The sequence below is a fragment of the Callospermophilus lateralis genome, chromosome 6, assembly GCF_048772815.1.
Source record: "Callospermophilus lateralis isolate mCalLat2 chromosome 6, mCalLat2.hap1, whole genome shotgun sequence".
NCBI lineage: Eukaryota > Metazoa > Chordata > Mammalia > Rodentia > Sciuridae > Callospermophilus > Callospermophilus lateralis.
In genome coordinates this window covers 120688779-120708747 of record NC_135310.1, presented here as the reverse complement: position 1 = coordinate 120708747, position 19969 = coordinate 120688779, and the positions used below count along the sequence as shown (strand labels likewise).

General features: G+C 53.5%; 4 protein-coding genes across 7 annotated transcripts; 3 read left to right on the top strand and 1 right to left on the bottom strand.

Moving 5' to 3' along the window:
* Positions 1 to 305: 305 nt before the first annotated feature.
* On the bottom strand, positions 306 to 7456 carry Rxrb (retinoid X receptor beta). 2 transcript variants are annotated; one of them, XM_077109683.1, is made up of 10 exons: positions 7016 to 7456; positions 6118 to 6365; positions 5463 to 5619; positions 4957 to 5136; positions 3123 to 3295; positions 2635 to 2764; positions 2298 to 2430; positions 2090 to 2193; positions 1654 to 1759; positions 306 to 1546 (listed from the first exon to the last, which is right to left on the bottom strand). In XM_077109683.1, exons 1-10 carry the CDS (start codon positions 7245 to 7247, stop codon positions 1399 to 1401), a joined length of 1611 nt encoding a protein of 536 aa, XP_076965798.1. In that variant the 5' UTR covers positions 7248 to 7456; the 3' UTR covers positions 306 to 1398. The 2 variants fall into 2 exon arrangements, with proteins under 2 accessions (XP_076965798.1, XP_076965799.1); XM_077109684.1 differs by having other exon boundaries at positions 2090 to 2181.
* Positions 7457 to 7622: 166 nt separating this feature from the next.
* Slc39a7 (solute carrier family 39 member 7) lies at positions 7623 to 11743 on the top strand. Of its 2 annotated transcripts, XM_077109595.1 has the most exons (8): positions 7623 to 7709; positions 8012 to 8423; positions 8512 to 8680; positions 8841 to 8894; positions 9029 to 9181; positions 9328 to 9468; positions 9678 to 9874; positions 10853 to 11743. In XM_077109595.1, exons 2-8 carry the CDS (start codon positions 8016 to 8018, stop codon positions 11123 to 11125), a joined length of 1395 nt encoding a protein of 464 aa, XP_076965710.1. In that variant the 5' UTR covers positions 7623 to 7709; positions 8012 to 8015; the 3' UTR covers positions 11126 to 11743. The 2 variants fall into 2 exon arrangements, with proteins under 2 accessions (XP_076965710.1, XP_076965711.1); XM_077109596.1 differs by lacking the exon at positions 7623 to 7709 and having other exon boundaries at positions 8021 to 8158; positions 8522 to 8680.
* A 189-nt stretch (positions 11744 to 11932) lies between these two features.
* On the top strand, positions 11933 to 14101 carry Hsd17b8 (hydroxysteroid 17-beta dehydrogenase 8). 2 transcript variants are annotated; one of them, XM_077109594.1, is made up of 9 exons: positions 11933 to 12008; positions 12194 to 12411; positions 12524 to 12640; positions 12746 to 12838; positions 12942 to 13027; positions 13134 to 13218; positions 13431 to 13473; positions 13655 to 13729; positions 13915 to 14101. In XM_077109594.1, exons 1-9 carry the CDS (start codon positions 11963 to 11965, stop codon positions 13929 to 13931), a joined length of 780 nt encoding a protein of 259 aa, XP_076965709.1. In that variant the 5' UTR covers positions 11933 to 11962; the 3' UTR covers positions 13932 to 14101. The 2 variants fall into 2 exon arrangements, with proteins under 2 accessions (XP_076965709.1, XP_076965708.1); XM_077109593.1 differs by having other exon boundaries at positions 11953 to 12017.
* Positions 14102 to 15782: 1681 nt separating this feature from the next.
* Positions 15783 to 19565, top strand: Ring1 (ring finger protein 1). The gene is made up of 7 exons (XM_077109592.1): positions 15783 to 15916; positions 16029 to 16161; positions 16930 to 17090; positions 17198 to 17413; positions 18046 to 18435; positions 18617 to 18890; positions 19150 to 19565. Exons 2-7 carry the CDS (start codon positions 16084 to 16086, stop codon positions 19249 to 19251), a joined length of 1221 nt encoding a protein of 406 aa, XP_076965707.1. The 5' UTR covers positions 15783 to 15916; positions 16029 to 16083; the 3' UTR covers positions 19252 to 19565.
* Positions 19566 to 19969: the final 404 nt, after the last annotated feature.

Below are 19969 nucleotides of genomic sequence, written 5' to 3'. Positions count from 1 at the left end.
GCCGAAGCAAGCCTAGGCGCCGCCGCCCGCTGGCGCTGGGAGGGCATAAGTGAACAAGGCGCCTTTGAGAACCAGCTGCCCCCCTTCCTCCTCCGCCTGGCCCCGCCCCCAGCCTGGCACACCCTCTTCCCCCCTCCCCGACAAAGCGCGCCTTGTGTCCCCCACCCTGCGCCAACCTCTCAGGCCCCAGGGAACCTCGGCCGGGGCTGCCTCTAGGGAGTGCATCCAGAGCTCCCAGCCGGATAAGGGTAACCCCCATACCAGGCCCGTGCGGCGCAGCCCACCCCCATATATATTCACCTCAGTCCAGAAAACTGTGATTTTAATTTGAAAGCGATTTTATGTGCGAGTAAAGAGAGAGAGGAAAGGACCCCAAAGAGAAGAGATGCAGGGCAAAAAAATCATGCAGCCCCAGCACTCCATCTCTGCAGGTTAGCCACCTCCCCTCAATTCTCAAGCCAGGATCCTATGTCCCCAGCCTACACCTGGTGCTTAGGGCTGTGGGAGAACTGTGAAAGGACCCAGGGACTACACTCACCAAACCAGCCAGTCAGGGCATCATCACAGCCCAGACCCCTGCCCCAAACTAGACAGGAAGAAGGGGAGAGAGTGGGTTGGGAAGGCCAGTGCTTGGAGGCGCCCAGGGACAGACCATCTCAGGGACCCGCCTTGCCCAAATACCTCCACCACTGGCATTTCTTAGTCAACCTGGGAAAGTACAGTACTTCTTTGAGTCTAACTGCAAGTCTCTATCCTCAGAGGAAATTAAAAATAGCAGATCAGTTCCTACTTCTCCACCAGCCCCTTAAACCACCACCGCCTTTTTTTTTATTTTTCAGTCTGACTGCAGAAGGAGGTGAAGTGTAAAAGGGGACTCTGGATAGGAGACAATGACAGGACCTCCTCCCTCTTCCAGAGGTCCCCATCTGTCAGGTTTGGGAGAAAGAAGGCCTGTCAGAGGCCTTCTTCCATGCCCATCAGTTTGAGGGGCCTGCCCCCCAACATCCATCTCTGGGGGATTTTCCCACTTCCACTCTTAAATGGGAGTAAGTCAGGATGGGAAGGAAGCAGGATCCCAGGAGCAGGGCCAGTGCTTTGTGCTGGGGGAGGAACAAGGGGTAAGAAATCACCCCAAATCATGGGAGACCCCAACAAATTCAGAGACTCAAGGACAATGAAGAGAGACGTCCAGTCCTCACAGGGATTTGGGTTCCCCCCTGACTTGGTAGTGGGGTACCAAGCAAACCCACTAGAGAGCTGACGAATCCCTTGGAGGTCTTAGTTCTGCTCTGTACTCCTCTCTGGGAACACAGTCCCTCCCACCCTGTCCCAGGCTGAGTCCTCTTAGATAGCACCCCTCAACCATGAGGAGCACCACATATTGGCATTGGCAAGGGCTCAGGCCAGCTGGTGGGGAGCCTCAAGCATCTCCATAAGGAAGGTGTCGATGGGGGTGTCACCAATGAGCTTAAAGAAAAACAGATGCTCTAGACACTTAAGGCCGATGGACCGGAGGGCAGGAAGACGTAGCAGCAGCTTGGCAAACCTGAGGTGGAAGACAGAGAAGGGACATAAGAGCTAGAAGCACACAGGCACAGAAACATACACCTCCCCACCCTGCTGGGGGCCTCAGTCCCCAAAGCCCCATCTCACCGTCCCTGCTGCTCAGGGTACTTCTGTTTGCAGTAGGTCTCCAATGATGCATACACTTTCTCTCGCAGGACCTCCACCTCACTGGGGTTGGAGAGGCCCTTGGCATCTGGGATGGCAGGAAGAGAGAAGGAAGAGGAAGGCAGGCAAATCAAATCAGGACAGACATGCAGATATGGCCCACAGGATACCCCTTTAGGGCTCCACCTACTTGCCCTTTGCCAGACGCCAAGCAAGGGAAGCAGGGCCCACTGGGTTTGTGGGATGGGGGTCAGAAAGGGGATGTATCAGAGGAAGTAGCTTTTTCCTCAGTCAGTTGGGAGATTTCCAGATTGAGGGTCTTACTGAAGGGGATAGCTGGGTAACTTAGGAGTCTCCAAAGAAGAGGAGGCTCCAAGATAGCCTTGCTCTTGAGAGACGGGGGTAATCCTCCCCTTACCTGGATTAAACAGAATGATTGCCCGCAGGCAGCCAAGCTCTGTCTTGTCCATCCTCATGTCACGCATTTTGGACACTAGCTCTGTCAGCACCCTGGAGAGGGACCTGCAGGTCACTCAAAGGTCACAGCTCAGCCAGCCTTGGACACGGACCAGCCTATAGCCCCACCCTCCTCTACCTACAGGCTAGCCCAGCCGAGGGCCACTGACCGATCAAAGATGGCTCCCACGCCTGCAGAATGGGCTGAGTTACGGTGCACGTGGAGACCTGTGGCCAGGAGGATGCCGTCTCGGACATCAATGGACCGGTGGGAGAAGGAGGCGATGAGGAGCTCATTCCAGCCTGCGGAGGGCAGGGCAGCAAGGGTCAGGAGCCAGAGCTCAGCTCATAGGATTCAAAGCACATCAGGAGAAGAGAAGAAGAGGTGGCAAGGTCGACAAGCTTGGCTCCCTTGCGTATGCAAGGTAAGGCCACTAGGTCACTGAAGGTCAGGAGGCCAAAGAAGGGTCAAATGTCAAGAGGTCAAAGGGATTCAAGGTCACTGACCTGCCCGTAGCAATATGACCTGGTCATCCAGAGGTAAGGAGGAAAAGTGTGGGATCCTCTTCGCCCACTCAACAAGTGTGAATAGCTGTTTGTCAGCTGCCTGACAGATGTTAGTCACGGGGTCATTTGGCTGCAGGGGACAGGGGGGTAAGATTTATGGACAATCTGGAGGTACACTGGGAGCCCCCCTTGTAAGAGATCTAACATCCCCTTTCTCTATATAATCTTTCTTCATTTAGACCAATCTCTGTAAACCAGGCTTCTTGCCTGGCACTCGTGTAAAGGATTAGTTATTTGCTTGTGGTCCTGCAGATGGAGGGAGCTAACACACCCACCTGAAATGTTTTGAGAGGCTTTGTTTTGGCAGCATTTCCAGTCCCAGGCAGTGTGAGGAACATTGAGGGGAAGGGAAGGGCAGAAAGAACAGACCTAGACTCCCTCCCTAGCACCCCCCATCACAAAGGAGAGGGATTGATCCCATCACTCACACTGCTGCCGCTACCCCCGGTTCCCCCAGGACCCTCAACGCCCTGGTCACTCTTCTGCTCCACAGCAAGCTCTGCCTCCAGGATCCTGTCCACGGGCATCTCCTCGGGGGCTCCCCCAGCCCCCTCCCCATCCCCGTCCTTGTCCTTTCCCCGCTGACGCTCCTCCTGTACAGCTGTAGGGGGTGAGGAGAAAAAAGTGAAAGGTCAGCAGCCAGCCATGAGGGAGTCCTGAAACATCCTTAGAACCTTATCAAAGTCTGATGTCTTGAGGCTGGAGTTGAAGCTCAGTGGTAGAGCACTTAGCACATGTGAGGCACTCAGTTCGAACCTCAGCACCATATAAAAATAAACAAATAAAACTTTAAAAAGTATCGTGTCCATCTATAGCTTAAAAATGTTTTAAAAAAGTCTGATGTCTCTTGGGAAATGTTTATAACAATTGGGGAAATCACTAGAAAAGGCAGACTGGGACACTCTGAAAGCAGCAGTTTAATTAAAGGGCAGATTAATAAGTTAAAAGGAAAAAGGCGGGTAAAGGAATTAGGAAGGAAGCTGATATTTAAACAGTGCTAAGCTTAAGCTAAACTAGTGCTAAGAAACATATTGAACATTCACTCAAGTATCAAAAGGACCCTGGGGACTCTTGTTCCCACTTTTAAAGGTGAAGAACTTGGGTTTAAAGAGGCTACATAGTAACCAGACAGGTGGCACATGCCTGTAATCCCAGCGCCTTGGGAGACTGAGGCAAGAGGATCGCCAAGTTCAAAGCCGGCCTCAGCAATTTAGCGAGGTCCAAAGCAATTCAGTAAGACCCTATCTCGACATAAAATATAAAAAAGGGCTGACGATATATGGCTCAGTGGTTAACTGTCCCTGGGTTCAATTCCCAGTACCACCAAAAAAAAAAAAAAAGAGAGACAGAGACTAAATAAATTGCCTATGTTCACATACTACATGGCAGATTCTACACTTGAAACCAAGCATGCCTGATACAAATCTTGTATCCCTCTGACTCAATTTAACAGGCAGTAAAATGAGCACTGGCCTGCATCTTCAGAATTAGCACTCTGATCCTGGCCTTATTACTCTTTTGTTGCATGACCTTGGGAAAGCCAGGCCCCCAGCTCATCTTTTCTAAAGAAGGGATTTGACCAAGAAACTTTCTGAAGAATCTCTCTCAGAATTCCAGGAATCAGACTTAAGAGGACAAGATACAGGGGCTGGGGTTGTGGCTCAGGGATAGAGCACTCGCCTAGCCCTGGGTTCGATTCTCAGCACCACATAAAAATAAATAAAATAAAAGTATTGTGTCCATCTACAATTTAAAAAAAATAAAACAAATAAATTTTAAAAAAAGAAGACAAAATGGAAATGTAAAAAAGGGAAGGCAAGGCCTTTCATTAAGGTCTACAGCTTGAGAGGGTAGAATCTCAGTGATGGGAGAAAATACCACAGAAAACAGAGAGATGGAGACCAGAGGAGAGTTGGGATCAAAGAGAGGAGTGATTGCTCAAGTTAGAGGAGACAGAGGAGACCATGATAGGTAAGGAAAGGTTATCCTACCCTAGAACCAGTCTGGGCTGGGGAGGGGTCATAGTGCAGGCTACAGACAGAACCATTAAGATGGAGCAGGGTACCAAGAAGAGCAGATGAGAGGGAGAGGGAAGACAAACATCGCCCCCTGGAGGACAAAGAGAATAGTCCCATATTCCTGACAGGTACACAGGCTGTGGTTTCCTTCAGTCTTCCCTCTACTTCCTCCCTGCTCTCCCACCAGCAGGATGGGAAAGGAAGGACCTGTGGACTGGAAAGTTTAAGTAGAGAAGTTCCTTACCTTCCCTCTTCATGCCAGTGGCCAGGCACTTCTGATAGCGACAGTACTGACAGCGGTTCCGCTGGCGCTTGTCCACTGTACAGTCTTTGTTGTCCCGGCATGAGTAGGTCAGGTCCTTGCGGATAGTGCGCTTGAAGAATCCCTTGCAGCCCTCACAGCTGTAAACCCCATAGTGTTTGCCTACAAGGGGAGGGGGATAGCAACATTAAGGCTGCATGGAGACCTCATTACCATTAATTCTCTTACAAATTTCCCCTAAGCAAAACTTAGTCAAAGTTCTCCTAACATTTACCCAATGTAGATGAACCAGGTAGTTAAGGGATAATCCATTCCCACCCTCTTCACTGTTCAGAAGCCCTATAAAAGCTGACTTTTCCCTCGGCCAACCCCACACACTCCATCCCACATCTGAGCTTCAGGTTCCTCAGCCTCCCCCAGCTCACTTGCTCTGACCCAACCCAAGAAGCACCAGGATTGTTTCCTCCTCTGTGCTCTGAGCCCCATACCTGAGCTGCGGTCCCCGCAGATTGCACAAAGCCGTTTGCCAGCCCCAGGGCCACCTGGAGGGGGTGGACAGTGCAGGCCCCGGACCCCTAAGACTGGTGGCTTCACATCTTCAGGGGGGCCAGACCCACCCCCAGGGAGCGACACTGTTGAATTAATCTGGGATAGGGGAAATAGGGAAGTCACAGGGAGACTCATTGGGAAGCAGAATCTCTTGGAGGTAATGGAAATCATTCCCTATCATTAGGCAGGGCCCTGCATTGCACATCGCAGAGGGCATTAGTTACACTCAAGTCTATGAGAAGGGTCATCCCTGGAGCACAACCCCAAAGAGAATAACAGTTCTCCCTTGAAATTGTGAAACACAGTGGCCCTGAAGGGCATGTGTCTTGGAATGGCAGGTGGGACAAGATGGGTGGAAACTCATTGGCAGGTGAAAGGGACATCAAGATTATTTAATAGAGCTATTTTATTTAATAGAGTTAGAGATCAAACATGCAATGGAAATCAGTCGCCTCAGGAAGGGCTAAGGACCACAGGCCTACTAGAGGTCTTGGAAGGTCAGTGGATAATGGGAAGTTCAAACAAGGATCTGGGGTTACAAGGAAAACAAGGAAATGAAAGTGGAGAGGCAGTAAGTATGTCACAACCTCTCACCTGGGGGCTGCTGACAGGCCCGGAGAATCCTGGGGGAGCTGGAGGGGGCAGACCAGGGGACCCCATGGAAGAACTGATGACTGGGAAGGGGGAGCCCAGCGGGGGTGGTGGCATTGGAGGTGGGGGTGGAGCCCCAGAGCCTCCAAGGGATGGGGCTGCTGAAGGGGGAAGAGGTGGCCCAGGAGGAGAAGGGGGAGGAACCCCCTGGGCAAGAGGATTTGGAGAAGAGCTGTCTGGGCTTCGGGAATCTGGGGGAAGGGTACATACAGCACAGAGACACACAGAGACAGAAGAGACAAAAAGAGAAAATGAGTCTCCCAGTCATCCACCTGAAGACTTTAATTTTCCAATCCCCCACCCCACCCCACTCCACTCATCCCCAAGTCCAGAAATACCCTGCTGTCAAACAGTTTAACTCCTAATTATGGTGAAAGGAGGGGGTTGACAAGAGAGGGAAGATAATTCATCTCAATGAATACCAGGTCACCGGGAGTATAGGTGTCCCCTGGGTGGGGCAGCACATGGGCTGGACCAGCCAACCCCCCTCCATTATAACCAGGCAGCCAGAGCCTGCAGGGGAAAGACACCCCTCCTAGGACGCAGGGTCTGCCTTCAAACGTCCAGAGTCCTCAAGTTCAAGGGGAATCGTGTCATTCTCACACCCAGGACCTCGGGTGCAGGGATTTCAGAGGCCACCACAGGGAGGGCGGAAACTCCCCCTCCCCGCCCCGCCCCGGGGGGTGGGGGAGGAAGGCGCTAAGGCCCTCGGGAGGTAGAAGACGCGTGTTTACAAACAAGGGGGCGGGAGCGCCAAGGAAAGAGCGCTGGGGAAGAGCATGGGGGAGGGGTGCAGATAGCGCGGTCACTTGCTCTCCAGCCCGTCCGCTAGGACACTCACCCCGCCCGCTGTCTCCCATCCCGTCCCGTCCAGCCTCCCCCGGCTCCGGCTCCGGGGTTTGTTGTTCTCCGGCTGCCGCCGCCGCCGCCGCCGCCGCGGGATCCAGCCAGGGCCGTCGCCGCCGCCACCGGGACGCGACCCCACAATGCATTTCTTTTCGCACCCCCACCGGCCCACACTGCCCTGCGGCATGCCGCTGGGGGAGGAAGGGCGGGCGGGCGGCCCAAGACATGATTTCTGGTTGAGTGTAGGGATACCGAAGAGGTGCCAGGGGTTCCCAGGGATTGACCGGGGGACTAGCTGACCACGAGGAAGCCCCAGAGAAAAAGCCGGTGGCCTGGATCGAGTCGAATTAAGCGGCTCGCTCAGCTCTGTACCAAAATGACAGCGCCTATGTGGCAGCCATCTTTGTACAGACGGGAAGTCTCGTCGCTAGTTCCCGCCCCCTCGCCTACTTGAAAACGAAGGAGGCGGTCTCCTCCAGCCTATTAGTCCGCCTCGCCCACCCTCCCCTTAAATAACCTCCACTTCCGCGCATGCGCACCACTGTAGAATGGCCTCTCTGCTACTAGAGCGCCGCCATATTGGTAAAGGTATTAGGGCGAAGGTAGAACGGAATTTCCTGTTCTCGCGGGAGCTAGAGGCGTGACTGCCACGTCCGAGCAAAACGGGAACGGAGAGGATCCCGGAGCCGGTGAGAATTCCCTGCTTCCCTTCTGTCCTTTTCAGGCCTTTTCCCATCTAGGTGTCATAGAGACGAGGGACCAGGGAGCCTGTAAAGTGTCTTGATTAAAGGCTAGAGTGGTGTCTTGGGGGGGCCTACATCCAGGAAGGGGTTCGGGATAAAGAGAACGAGTCTTAGGAACAATGTGGGAGGGGACTGAATGAAATGGGGGAGCGTCCCGTGGATGTGGTCCGAGGGCGCAAGCTGAGTAAAGCAGACCCCGTGTAGAATTGAGGGTCAAGTAGAGTCATTGTCTCTGTCCCTCTGGTCAGCGTGATGGCCAGGGGCCTGCGGGCCCCCCACTGGGTGGCCGTAGGACTGCTGACCTGGGCGTCTTTGGGGCTGCTGGTTGCCGGACACGGGGGTCATGGTGACCCGCACGAGGACATGCAAGAGGACTTCCATGGCCACAGCCACAGGCACTCACATGAGGATTTCCACCATGGACACAGCCATGCTCATGGCCATGGCCACACTCACGAGAGCATCTGGCATGGGCATACCCATGGTCATGATCACGGACATTCACATGAGGATCTGCACCATGGCCACAGCCATGGCCACTCCCATGAGAGCCTGTATCACAAAGGACATGGACATGACCGTGAACATCATGGAGGCTATGGGGAGTCTGGAGCTCCAAGCATCAAGCACAACCTGGACACTGTCACACTCTGGGCTTATGTGAGTTCCCAGGGGATGGGGTAGAGAGGGACTATTTCTGGATTGTTGGAAAACTTCACAAAACTTGACCCCTGACTCTCCTCACTAGGCACTGGGAGCCACGGTGCTGATCTCTGCAGCTCCATTTTTTGTCCTCTTCCTTATCCCAGTGGAGTCAAACTCTCCCAGACACCGCTCTCTGCTCCAGATTTTGCTCAGTTTTGCTTCTGGAGGGCTCCTGGGAGATGCCTTCCTGCATCTTATCCCTCATGCCCTGGGTAAGTATCTAATCCTGCCTCAAAGTATAAACTACTATCTTATTCTTTAGGGAAAAAAGGGTTCTTTCTCCTTTGTGATTCCTGACATTCTAGTATTCATCACATACACATCCTTTAGGACATGTTTTCCTCATCTGCATTTTTTTCTTTCTTCCTGCAGAGCCTCATTCTCACAACACTCTGGCACAGCCTGGACATGGACACTCCCACAGTGGTGAGGAAGAGATATATGGGTACAGCTGTTGGGATGCTGGGAAAAATCTGTGTCTTCCTATTCTTCACCTCCTGCACTTGAGGAGGAGCCTGTAATCCACATCTCCCATAACCTCTCAATGCCTCCATTCCCAGGTCAGGGCCCCATTCTGTCTGTGGGGCTGTGGGTTCTCAGTGGAATTGTCGCCTTCCTTGTGGTGGAGAAATTTGTGAGACATGTAAAAGGAGGACATGGACACAGTCATGGGCATGGACATGGTCCAACACATGGAAGTCACAGAAGACAGGGTGAGCCCAGAAACCACTCTGCTGAAAACCACCTTGTGTGCCTCAAAATCCCTTCATCCTGTGGCTGTCAGGTGGAACAGACTTCCCTTTGAGGATTTGTTAGAAGATGTCTGCTCTCAATCTGACCAACTCCTTTGTTCCCTCAGAGCATCCTTCAAAGGAGAAGTCCAGCTCAGAGGAAGAAGAAAAGGAAGCAAGAGGGTTGCGGAAGAGGAGAGGAGGGAGCATCGGGCCCAAAGATGGGCCAGTAAGACCTCAGAACCCTGAAGAAGAAAAAACAGGCTCAGGTAAGGGCCAGGGTTGATGATAAGCTTGGGCAAGGGGCACCATTGTGAATCAAACAGAATATATGTTGTGGATATTGTTATGTGTCTGGGAAACACTGAGGGATTATGTGTGAGGTGATCTCTGAGAGGAGATATGAGAATGGCTGACGAGGACTGGAACTGGGGGTGATGGATGCCTCTGATCGTTTTCTTTCTTTGTGCTATACAAGACCTGCGTGTGTCCGGGTACCTGAATCTGGCTGCTGATTTGGCACACAACTTCACAGATGGTCTAGCTATTGGTGCTTCCTTTCGAGGGGGCCGAGGGCTGGGAATACTGACCACAATGACTGTCCTACTTCATGAAGTGCCCCATGAGGTCGGGGACTTTGCCATCTTGGTTCAGTCTGGCTGCAGCAAAAAGCAGGTTAGTAATGATGCCCACCAAGCATAATTACTTCAAACCCTTTGCTCCTGCTCACTCACTCCAAACCCAGGACTGCCTCTCATTAGTTCTAAACATGCACAACAAATCTAGAAATGAGGATGAAGAAGTTTTGTTTTCTTTGTCCTTTAATTCAGTATTTCTTGAATTGCGGTCTCTAAGTCATCTGATTATTTTATGGGTACTGTCATACACTGGACTACAAGGTCCATGGGAAGGACCTATGCTCAAATTTTTTTGTCAAGTGCAATGACATACTATAATCCCATCAATTTGGGAGGCTGAGGCAAGAGGATCAAAAGTTTGAGGCCAAGGGCAGCATGCTAGTGCATGCCTATAATCCCAGAGGCTTAGGAGGCTGAGGCAGGAAGATGACAAGTTCAAAGCCAGCCTCAGCTACTCAGCAAGGCCCTAAGCAACTTAGTGAGACCCTGTCTCTTAAGTAAAACATAAAAAGGGCTGGGGATGTGGTTCAGTTGTCAAGTGACCCTGGGTTCAATCCACGGTACCAAGAAAAAAAAGTTCAAGGCCAGCCTTGGCAACTTAGCAAGACCCTGTCTCAAAATAAAAAATAAAAAGGGCTGGGTAGGGATGTAGCTCAGTGGTAGAGTGCCCCTGGTTCAATCTCCAGGACTGCAATATATATATACATATATATACATATACATTTTTTTTTCTTCAGAAAATATGTAGTCTGGAACAACCTTCCCATCTTTTTAAACCTGGCTTTTTAGTTTCTGAAGACATGCACCCAACGCCTACACACCTATTCTTCACTAACCACATCTAAATCACTGATAGTCTTAGGGCTGGGGATATAGCTCAGTTGGTAGAGTGCTTGCCTCACATGCACAGGCCCTGGTTCTCCCCAGCACCATAAATAAATAGATAGATAAATAAATCGATCGTTGATAGTCTTTAGCTATTGATGAGTACCTTTTTCTCTTTTCTGCCCACCAGGCGATGCGTCTACAACTACTGACAGCAGTAGGAGCACTGGCAGGCACAGCCTGTGCCCTTCTCACTGAAGGAGGAGTAGTGGGCAGTGAAGTTGCAGGTGGTGCAGGTCCTGGCTGGGTTCTGCCATTCACTGCAGGTGGTTTTATATACGTAGCAACAGTGTCTGTGTTGCCAGAGCTGTTGAGGGAGGCGTCACCATTACAGTCACTCCTGGAGGTGCTGGGGCTGCTGGCAGGAGTTGTCATGATGGTGCTGATTGCCCACCTCGAGTGAGGTGGGATAAACCACCCCCACCCCTGCCCCAAACGTCTACCCCTAACTCCAAGTCAGGGGTCTGTGGTAGCTGGGAGCCCTGGCCATGGACGTCTGCCAGAGGAAGGACTTGTAGCCCAGAAAAAAAACGGTGACTTTGGTATTAGGACCTTCAAGTTTTGGTAGTCTTACAGAGGTCATAGAGGTGAGAATAAGAGGCCAGAGGGACCAAAATGTTGGGCACTGCCCAGCTATATTGTAGATTTTGGAGGGAAAAATGGGGCCATGAAGAAAGCTGCAAGAAAAAGGATGGCAGCCTACCTGGGGTACCCTACCTACTTGTTCTCTGAGGACCAAGCTGCCAAACATGGGGTTCTCCAAGGTCCTTCTCATCTGTTGGTGGAGGCTTCAGGGAAGACCTGAATCCCGGACTGAGGGGGTGACAGGAGGAGTTGGGGGTAAACATCAATCGTGTGTCCTGATTTGGGAGTGATCAGAGGATTAAGGGGTGGGAGAAGATTAGTTGGTAATCTCATAGCCTAATTTTTGTTTCGTTTCTATTCATTTTATATCATTGTGTTTGAATCGAGGGGGAGGGGTGGTGACCGGAAATAAAGACCTTGGATCTTCCGCCCCACATGCAGTCTTTGTCTTTTTGGGGGGAATGGGGCCCCTTGTCTCCCCCACTCCCCAGGCCCCCTTTCGGTGTCGTCTGGACACGCCCCCACGGTGGGAGGTCAGCCCGCGCTCTTGGCCGCAGATGGCCTGTGGCTGGTGGGGCTTCGATGGGGCCTTGCCACGCCCCCACTGTGCTTGGATTGGCTCAAGGCTTGGGTGCCCGCCCACCCGCCGCCCGCCATGGCGTCTCAGCTTCGGCTCCGTTCTGCGCTGGCCTTGGTCACAGGTTCAGAGGGTCTTCTCTTAGGGCGGGTTGGGGTGCCCGAGTTATGTTAAGGGGAGCACCCTCAAGCCCCACGGCCCCAGTGACCTTTGGCACCTTGTTCGAATTTTACTAACTTTGCGCCCTGTGACTTCTGGCCCGGGCTCCCCTCTCTCCTTCCCTTCTCCGCATACTTTTTCCCATCTCAGGTGCGGGTAGCGGCATCGGCCGGGCGGTTAGTGCGCGTCTGGCCAGAGAGGGGGCTACCGTAGCCGCCTGCGACGTGGACGGGACAGCAGCTCAGGAGACGGTGCGGCTGCTAGACGGGTCGAGGAGAGAGGAAGGGGCGCCGGGCGGGAACCACGCTGCCTTCCAGGCTGATGTGTCTGAGGCCAGGGTCACCAGGCGCCTGCTGGAAAAAGTGCAGGTGAACACCAGGCAGTCTTGCCCTTGCACGCACACAGTTAAAGCTCTAACATTATCCCCACTGCCCCTGGGTCTTTGTGGTGTTTTGATGTGTAACCTCCCCCCTCCTGTAGGCCAGCTTTTCTCGCCCGCCATCTGTCGTTGTGTCTTGTGCGGGCATCACTCGGGATGAGTTTCTGCTCCACATGTCTGAGGATGACTGGGACCAAGTCATAGACGTCAACCTCAAGGTGATGACCTCTGAACCTGTGACCTCTGATCCCCTAAGCCAGGAGAGGGAATTGGAGGAGGGCTGTCACCCCAGCTGATCTCACCTTACTACCCTCTTCTGCCAGGGCATCTTCCTAGTTACTCAGGCTGCAGCTCAAGCCTTGGTGTCCAGTGGTTGTCACGGCTCCATTATCAATATCAGTAGCATCGTTGGAAAGGTCAGGTTGGGTTGGGACAAGGTCAGCCAGCCAAGTGGACACAGAGAGAAGGGCCCCCTCCTTGAGATTCCTTACTCACCTTAGATCTCTGACTCACCTGTAGGTGGGGAACATCGGGCAGACAAACTATGCTGCATCCAAGGCTGGAGTGATTGGGCTCACCCAGACTGCAGCCCGCGAGCTTGGACGGTTGGTCAGCCACTTTGGGTGCAGGGGACTTCACTGAGGCGTGTAGTGGTGTGAGGGAAGGGTCAGTAATCGGTCTAGAGTTCAGCAGCCACTCTCCCTTCCACAGACATGGGATCCGCTGTAACTCTGTCCTCCCAGGGTTCATTGCAACACCCATGACAGAGAAAATGCCACAGAAAGTGAAGGATAAGGTAGGAGGCCGTCAGTGGAGGACACAATCAGTCAGAGACCCAACGTCTCTGGGTTTCAGAGAGAGAGAATGCTGGGCACAGTGCTTGGCAAACAGTAAGTATTCAAAAAATGTATGAGGGATGGAGACAAAAGAAAAAAATCATGGACTCAGCCTTCAAAACAAATCCATAAAAGAAACTTTCACCACCCATATATGAGTGTTTCCTTCCAGGTGACCGGAATGATCCCAATGGGACACTGGGGGAACCCTGAGGGTGAGCACTGAGTGGAGAGGAGGGGACCTGGATAAAAAAAAAAAAACCCAAGATTTGTATTTTGGGGAGGGTCTCACCAGGATTTGTAGTTGGGGTGGGGGTGAGGGGGTGCCAGAGATCATGGCTACTTTGAATCTATGGAAGTGAATGGGATTGTGCCCTTTCCCCACCATTCCTATAGATGTGGCAGATGTGGTTGCATTCTTGGCATCTGAAGACAGTGGATACATCACAGGGGCCTCAGTGGAAGTCACTGGTATGATGCCAGCATGGGGAAAGAGAGGGCACAGAAGTGGAACTCAAACCATATGAGAAAATGAGGGAAGCCTGGAGCTACTGTGGGAAGGGCAGAGGCTTCCAAGGCCAAGAACAGAAATGGGCACCCCCAGCCCATTTATCTCTCCACCCATGCATCTGTCCAAATGTTTTTGCCCCTCCCAGGAGGTCTTTTCATGTAACTGCCTCAAGGACCCTGGACTCTTCTCACTCCCCCACCACTCTGCCGGGTCTCCTGCTGATGAGGACTCAAAGTTCCCAGGCTACAAAAGGGGTGGCAGTGTATGGCCCAGGAATGCTGAATATGGGAGGCAGGGGTGCTTGTGACCCTAATAAATTCCAAATCCTCTTCCCTGCCACCTCCGGTTCTTCTTGTGTCCAAGCCCTCAGACCCTTCCCCACCTCCCCCTCTTCCCTTTCCCGAAGGATTGTTCCCTTTCACTGCCTGGTCTCCCAGGGCAACCCCCGCCGCCGGGTGTGAGAGGAAAGAGTGTATGTCACTGTGTATGCGTGACACTCTGGGTCTTTTTGGAGGGAGGGGTTTCTGCCCTACCCCCTTTGGCTGGTTCTGCAGTGCCAGTCCCCTCCCCCCACCCCAACTCCATGAGTCCTTATGGTCCCCAAGGGTGATTTGTTCTTGGCCCCATCCTGGTGTCCAGTCTGGCCTTGGAAGGGGGTCTTGGAACAGGTGGCCCTCCCCCACCCCTCTCCTTTCTCTCAGTCCCCCCTCCCCTTTCTCTCCACCTTACAATAGCTGCAGCCGGCTTGGGGTCGGATGGGGGGGATTAGGGGAGGGGGCCAGGATTAGGGGAATGGACCAGCCGATGAAAGGGGCTGGAGGAGAGCAGAAGGGAGGGGGTTGGGAAGAGAAGGAGGAGGAAGGGGAGGGGGTCCGCGCTAATCGACTCTGGCGCCCACATAAGGACTGGCCACGGACTGAAGGAGAGGACAGGGAAGTAGGGGGCAACTGGGGTGGGGGGTCGAGGGAACCCACTGCTGACTTGTCCCAGAGACAGGCCACCCTATGGCAGCCTCTGCCCAAGTCCGGGAACCCCTGCATAGCCTGGCGGGGGGGAAAAAACCCGTCACGGTCTTTTTTCCCCCCATATCCTTCTCATTCCCTGCCCTCAATGGGGATCGCTCTGCTCTTTCCTCTTGCCTCTCCTCTCGGTTCCCTTCTTTTAGAGTCCTGGAAAAGGCTTCTGCCCACTTCCCACTCCAGACATTCCGTCCCTTGTGTCCCCCACCCACACGCGCACACCCCCTCCCCAATGGGGGCCCCATCTCGTGTGTGTGTGTGTGTCCCTGCTTCCGCGTGGTGTCTCCATTCCCCCGTTCCTCCCGTGCGCCTCCCTCCCCCGCCCCGGGCCGCGGCTCTTGATTGTCCAAACGCAATTCTCGAGTCTATAGCTCCGGCCGAGAGTTGAGTCTGGACGTCCTGAGCCGCTGCCCCCAAACCTCGAGGGGGAGAGCGGGTCGGAGGGTCTAGGGAGAGGCAAAGCGGAAGGTGGAGCAAATCTCCAGGGTTTAGGGGAATCCCGAGTACTTCGGGACCTAGTTGCATTCACAGGACTTGGCTAAGGCGACAGAGCCTCTTTTGCACCTTCCCCCCCCCGCCCGGGATCCCAGGGTATGGGTTACGAAGAAGTTGTTTGCAGGGGGCGGGAGAGATCCCCAGGGCCACAAGGGGATGCGGAGTGGGGGAGGTGGCCCCCTTCCCGAGCCCTCTGTCCCTCCTGGGGTCCCAGGGATCCCAGGCCCCGCCCTCCCGAGCAGAGGCCCCGGGTGGGGAAACCCGGGTAGGGAACAGTGGCTAAGGTTGGCCGCGCAACCGTGCTGGGCCAGGGGAGGAGACAGAGGTCCCCACGTGGCGCGGGACTCCCGGGACGCCTGCTCCTCGCGCGGGGCGGGCGCGTCTCGTGGGCGGGGGAACCCCGGCGTCCACGTCGCGTCCCACCCGCGCCGCGAGTGGCGGGTGACGTCTGCCAGCGGGGGGGTGGAGTGGAGGGATAGGCGGAAGTGACGTAGGGCCCCAGCGCCCGGGCCATGGCGGCGGCGGCGGCTGGAGCTGCTGTCTGAGCAGCGACTGCGGACGAGCGAACTCGGCCCCGGAGTCAGGGCCTAGGGAGAGGCGCGGCGGCGGCTGGAGCGCAGACTGTGGAGTCGGGTGAGGGGCAGCGCCGGCGCGGGGGCGGGGGAGCAGAGGGGAGTCGCTAGAGGGGCGGGGTCTGCGCGAGGGTCGGCCCCCCTAACACCGCCTCCCCTTCCCCCCTCCCCAGCCTTCCTCGCCTTCTCGGCCGCGGAGCCCTGGTGGGGGGTCTGTGCCCGGTCACCATGACGACGCCGGCGAATGCCCAGAATGCCAGCAAAACGTGGGAACTGAGTCTGTATGAGCTGCACCGGACCCCGCAGGTGACAGGGATTCTTCCCGTCCTGGTTTACCCCTTCCCCTCAAATCCCTGATAAACAGACCCGTCACACAGCTTGTTTTCCATTTTTCCCCCTATTCTGCGGACCCTGCCTGATTTCACAGACTCCCTGGACCTACCTTTGAGTCACCTTTTTAAAGCACTTTTACATTTAATTTAATCCTCAAAACATCCCTGTCAGAGAGTTAGAGCAAATATTACTATCTACATTTGAAAGATAATAAACAGACACCAAAATTACCTTCTCTGTTCCCCAGTTCAGTGTCAGATCAGTGTATACAGGACTCACCTTGGAATTTTATTTAAAATGGAACTTCACAGGTCCCCGCCACCCACATTCTGTTTCAGTAGTGCAGTGGACCCTCAGAATCTGCATTTATAACAGGCACCCTAGGGAATTCTGATGTAGATAGTACCAGAACCACATTGTTAAAAAAAAAAAAAAACTGTTCACTGCGTCTTCTTCAAACCACAGATCTATGGCCCCACCCCCACCCTCACCCCCAAACCTCAGATTATCCTATTCCAAAACTCCTCTTAGTTTATGGACCCTAATCCTTTCCGTTATCCATTCTCTCCAAATTAGTAGTCCTTCTCCATCTCAGAATTCCAGTCTTCCTCAGGTGTCCAACATGATAACCAGATCCTGCCATCTCACTGTATTTCTCAACATTCCTTTCTTATGATTGCTTGTTTTGAAAATCCCTTTCCTGGTAACCCACCATCACCCTTCATTCACTGATGCTTCCAGGAAGCCATCATGGATGGCACAGAGATTGCAGTTTCCCCTCGGTCACTGCATTCAGAACTCATGTGCCCCATCTGCCTGGACATGCTAAAGAATACAATGACAACCAAGGAGTGCCTCCATCGGTTCTGCTCTGACTGCATTGTCACAGCCCTGCGAAGCGGGTAACAGGAGGGGCTTGTTCTGAGATTGGGTGAAGGGGCCTCGAGTTGGTGTCCTCTCTCTGGTCCTAGTTCAGCCTAGACTTCAGGCTTCTTTTCTCCTGTCCCAGGAACAAGGAGTGTCCTACCTGCAGAAAAAAGCTGGTATCCAAGCGATCCCTACGACCAGACCCCAACTTTGACGCCCTGATCTCTAAGATCTATCCCAGCCGGGAGGAATATGAGGCCCATCAAGACCGAGTGCTCATCCGCCTCAGCCGCCTGCACAACCAGCAGGCGCTGAGCTCCAGCATTGAGGAGGGGCTGCGCATGCAGGCCATGCACAGGTGAGGAGTCAGGAGAAGGGCCACAACAGGGTGGTAGAGTGAGTCCCATGGTCAAAGTCCTTGGACTATCTTTGCTATCTGCTAGCATCTAAGCCTCAGTATCCTAAGAGCTGACCACAGCCTTACTGTTGGGCCTGGAAATCATGGATGTAAATTACAGCCTTAGTAAACAACAGGCAGTGCTATTCTTAGAAAGAAAATAACTCATCCAAGTTAGAACAGTAGATTGACTTCAAGCATAAGCTCTGAGTTCATGCTGGGGAGTAAATCACCTCCTACGCCTCCTTCTCTGTAATGTGTATCCATATTACCTTTGGGTCTTGTTAAAAATGCAAATTCCGATTCAGGTGATCGGATCTGCATTCTGCAAGCTCACTGATGATGCTTGTGCAGCTGGTCCTTTGACCACATTTTGAGGGTGAGGTCCTGTGATCTCAAGTTGCTTAACATTTCTAAGCTTGTTTCCTCAGCCATAAAATGGAGATTAAATACTCAGGGCGCTTGGCATATTGTTAGTGTTAATAAATATCAGGTACATCATTAGGATTTCCATGATCTCTTAATTCTCTGAAGTTTAAAGTCTAAGCCCCTTATCCTTGGCGCTTTCTAATCTTAACCACTTGCTTCTACAGGGCCCAGCGTGTGAGGCGACCGATGCCTGGGTCAGATCAGACCACAACGATGAGTGGGGGGGAAGGAGAGCCTGGGGAGGGAGAGGGGGATGGAGAAGATGTGAGCTCAGATTCAGCCCCTGACTCTGCCCCAGGCCCTGCTCCCAAGCGACCCCGTGGAGGGGGTGCAGGGGGCAGCAGTGTAGGGACAGGGGGAGGGGGTACTGGGGGGGTGGGTGGAGGTGCTGGTTCAGAAGACTCTGGTGACAGGGGAGGCACCCTGGGAGGGGGAACCCTGGGCCCCCCAAGCCCTCCTGGGGCCCCCAGTCCCCCGGAGCCAGGTGGAGAAATTGAGCTCGTGTTCCGGCCCCACCCCCTGCTCGTGGAGAAGGGAGAATACTGCCAGACTAGGTGAGGAGCCCTGGCTTTCCCCAGACCACTGTGTAATCAAAGCTCACAGAGTTCCATTCAGAACCGGGGTCACCCAATCCCTGAAGCAACCCAAACCCAGAGACCCTTTGGGAAAGTCTCCTCCTTCCCATCCCTATTTGCCGCCTCCCAGGCCCTGAACCTGCCCTCTCTCCCACCCCAGGTATGTGAAGACAACTGGGAATGCCACAGTGGACCATCTCTCCAAGTACTTGGCCCTGCGCATTGCCCTTGAGCGGAGGCAGCAGCAAGAGGCGGGCGAGCCAGGAGGGCCTGGAGGGGGTGCCTCTGACACTGGGGGACCTGATGGGGGTGGTGGGGAAGGTGGGGGTACCGGAGGAGGTGATGGTCCTGAGGAGCCTGCTTTGCCCAGCCTGGAGGGTGTCAGTGAAAAGCAGTATACCATCTACATCGCACCTGGAGGTGGAGCATTCACGGTGAGAGCCTCTGAGGGCACTGGTATAGAGGGCGCGGGAGGGAAGGTGAAGAACCCTCCCCTTCACACAGCCATGAGCCTGACCCCTCTTCTCACCCCTGCTTCTTCATCTCCCTCCCTGTCCTCTCCCATTGCTCCATGTGCTCCTGCTTTGCTTCTGCTTTCTTTTTCCTCCCTTGGTCACTTTTTTCTCTCGTTCATTTTCTTTGCCATCTTCCCCAACTTTGTTCTCTCCTCCCCGTCTCTCACCCCCTACATAGACGCTGAATGGCTCACTGACCCTGGAGCTGGTGAATGAGAAGTTCTGGAAGGTGTCCCGACCACTAGAGCTCTGCTATGCCCCCACTAAGGATCCAAAGTGACCCCGCAAGGGGACAGCCAGAAAATGGGGACTATGGGCTGTCCCTGTGTCCTGGCCTACCACCCAGCTTCTTCATCTCCCATTGTTCCCCAGCCCAGCCAGCCAGCAAAAGGACACAAATGAGGACAAGTGGCTTTTATACAAAGTATCTATATCAGATTCTTCTATATTGTACAGAGTGGGGCATGCGCCCCCACTTACTGCCTTTTCTATTGCCCCCAGCCTCCCATTTCTCCCAGATGATGGGGAAGGTGAAGAGCCCTCCCCTTCACACTCGCCTACCAACAACAAATTTGCTTTTTTTCCTCTTTGAAACCTGCAATTGTGTGTGTGTTTATCAGGGGTATACAAGGAAGAAGACTGGGGAGGGAAGCCTAGAAATCATGGAGAATCAGCCTTGGAGATGTCTAATGGTTCCCCAGAGTTTAAGTCCCATTTTTCTGAACTCCAAATTAGAAAATATATACATAAAAATAGGAAGGAACCATCTGTGAGTCTGGAAAAGAGACAATGAAGAGTGGGGAGGTGTGAAGTCAGATTCCAAACTTGCTCCCTAAAACCTGAATCACCCAGGTGGAAACCCAGTTTCCATGCCAAAGGGAAAGCAGGATGGTGACTCTAGAGTAAAGCATATTTGTAGGTGCCCACAGGACAGGAGGGTGATGTTCTTTCTCACCAGCTGGTTTCCTTAGCTGGGAAGAAAAAGAGGGAGGGAGATG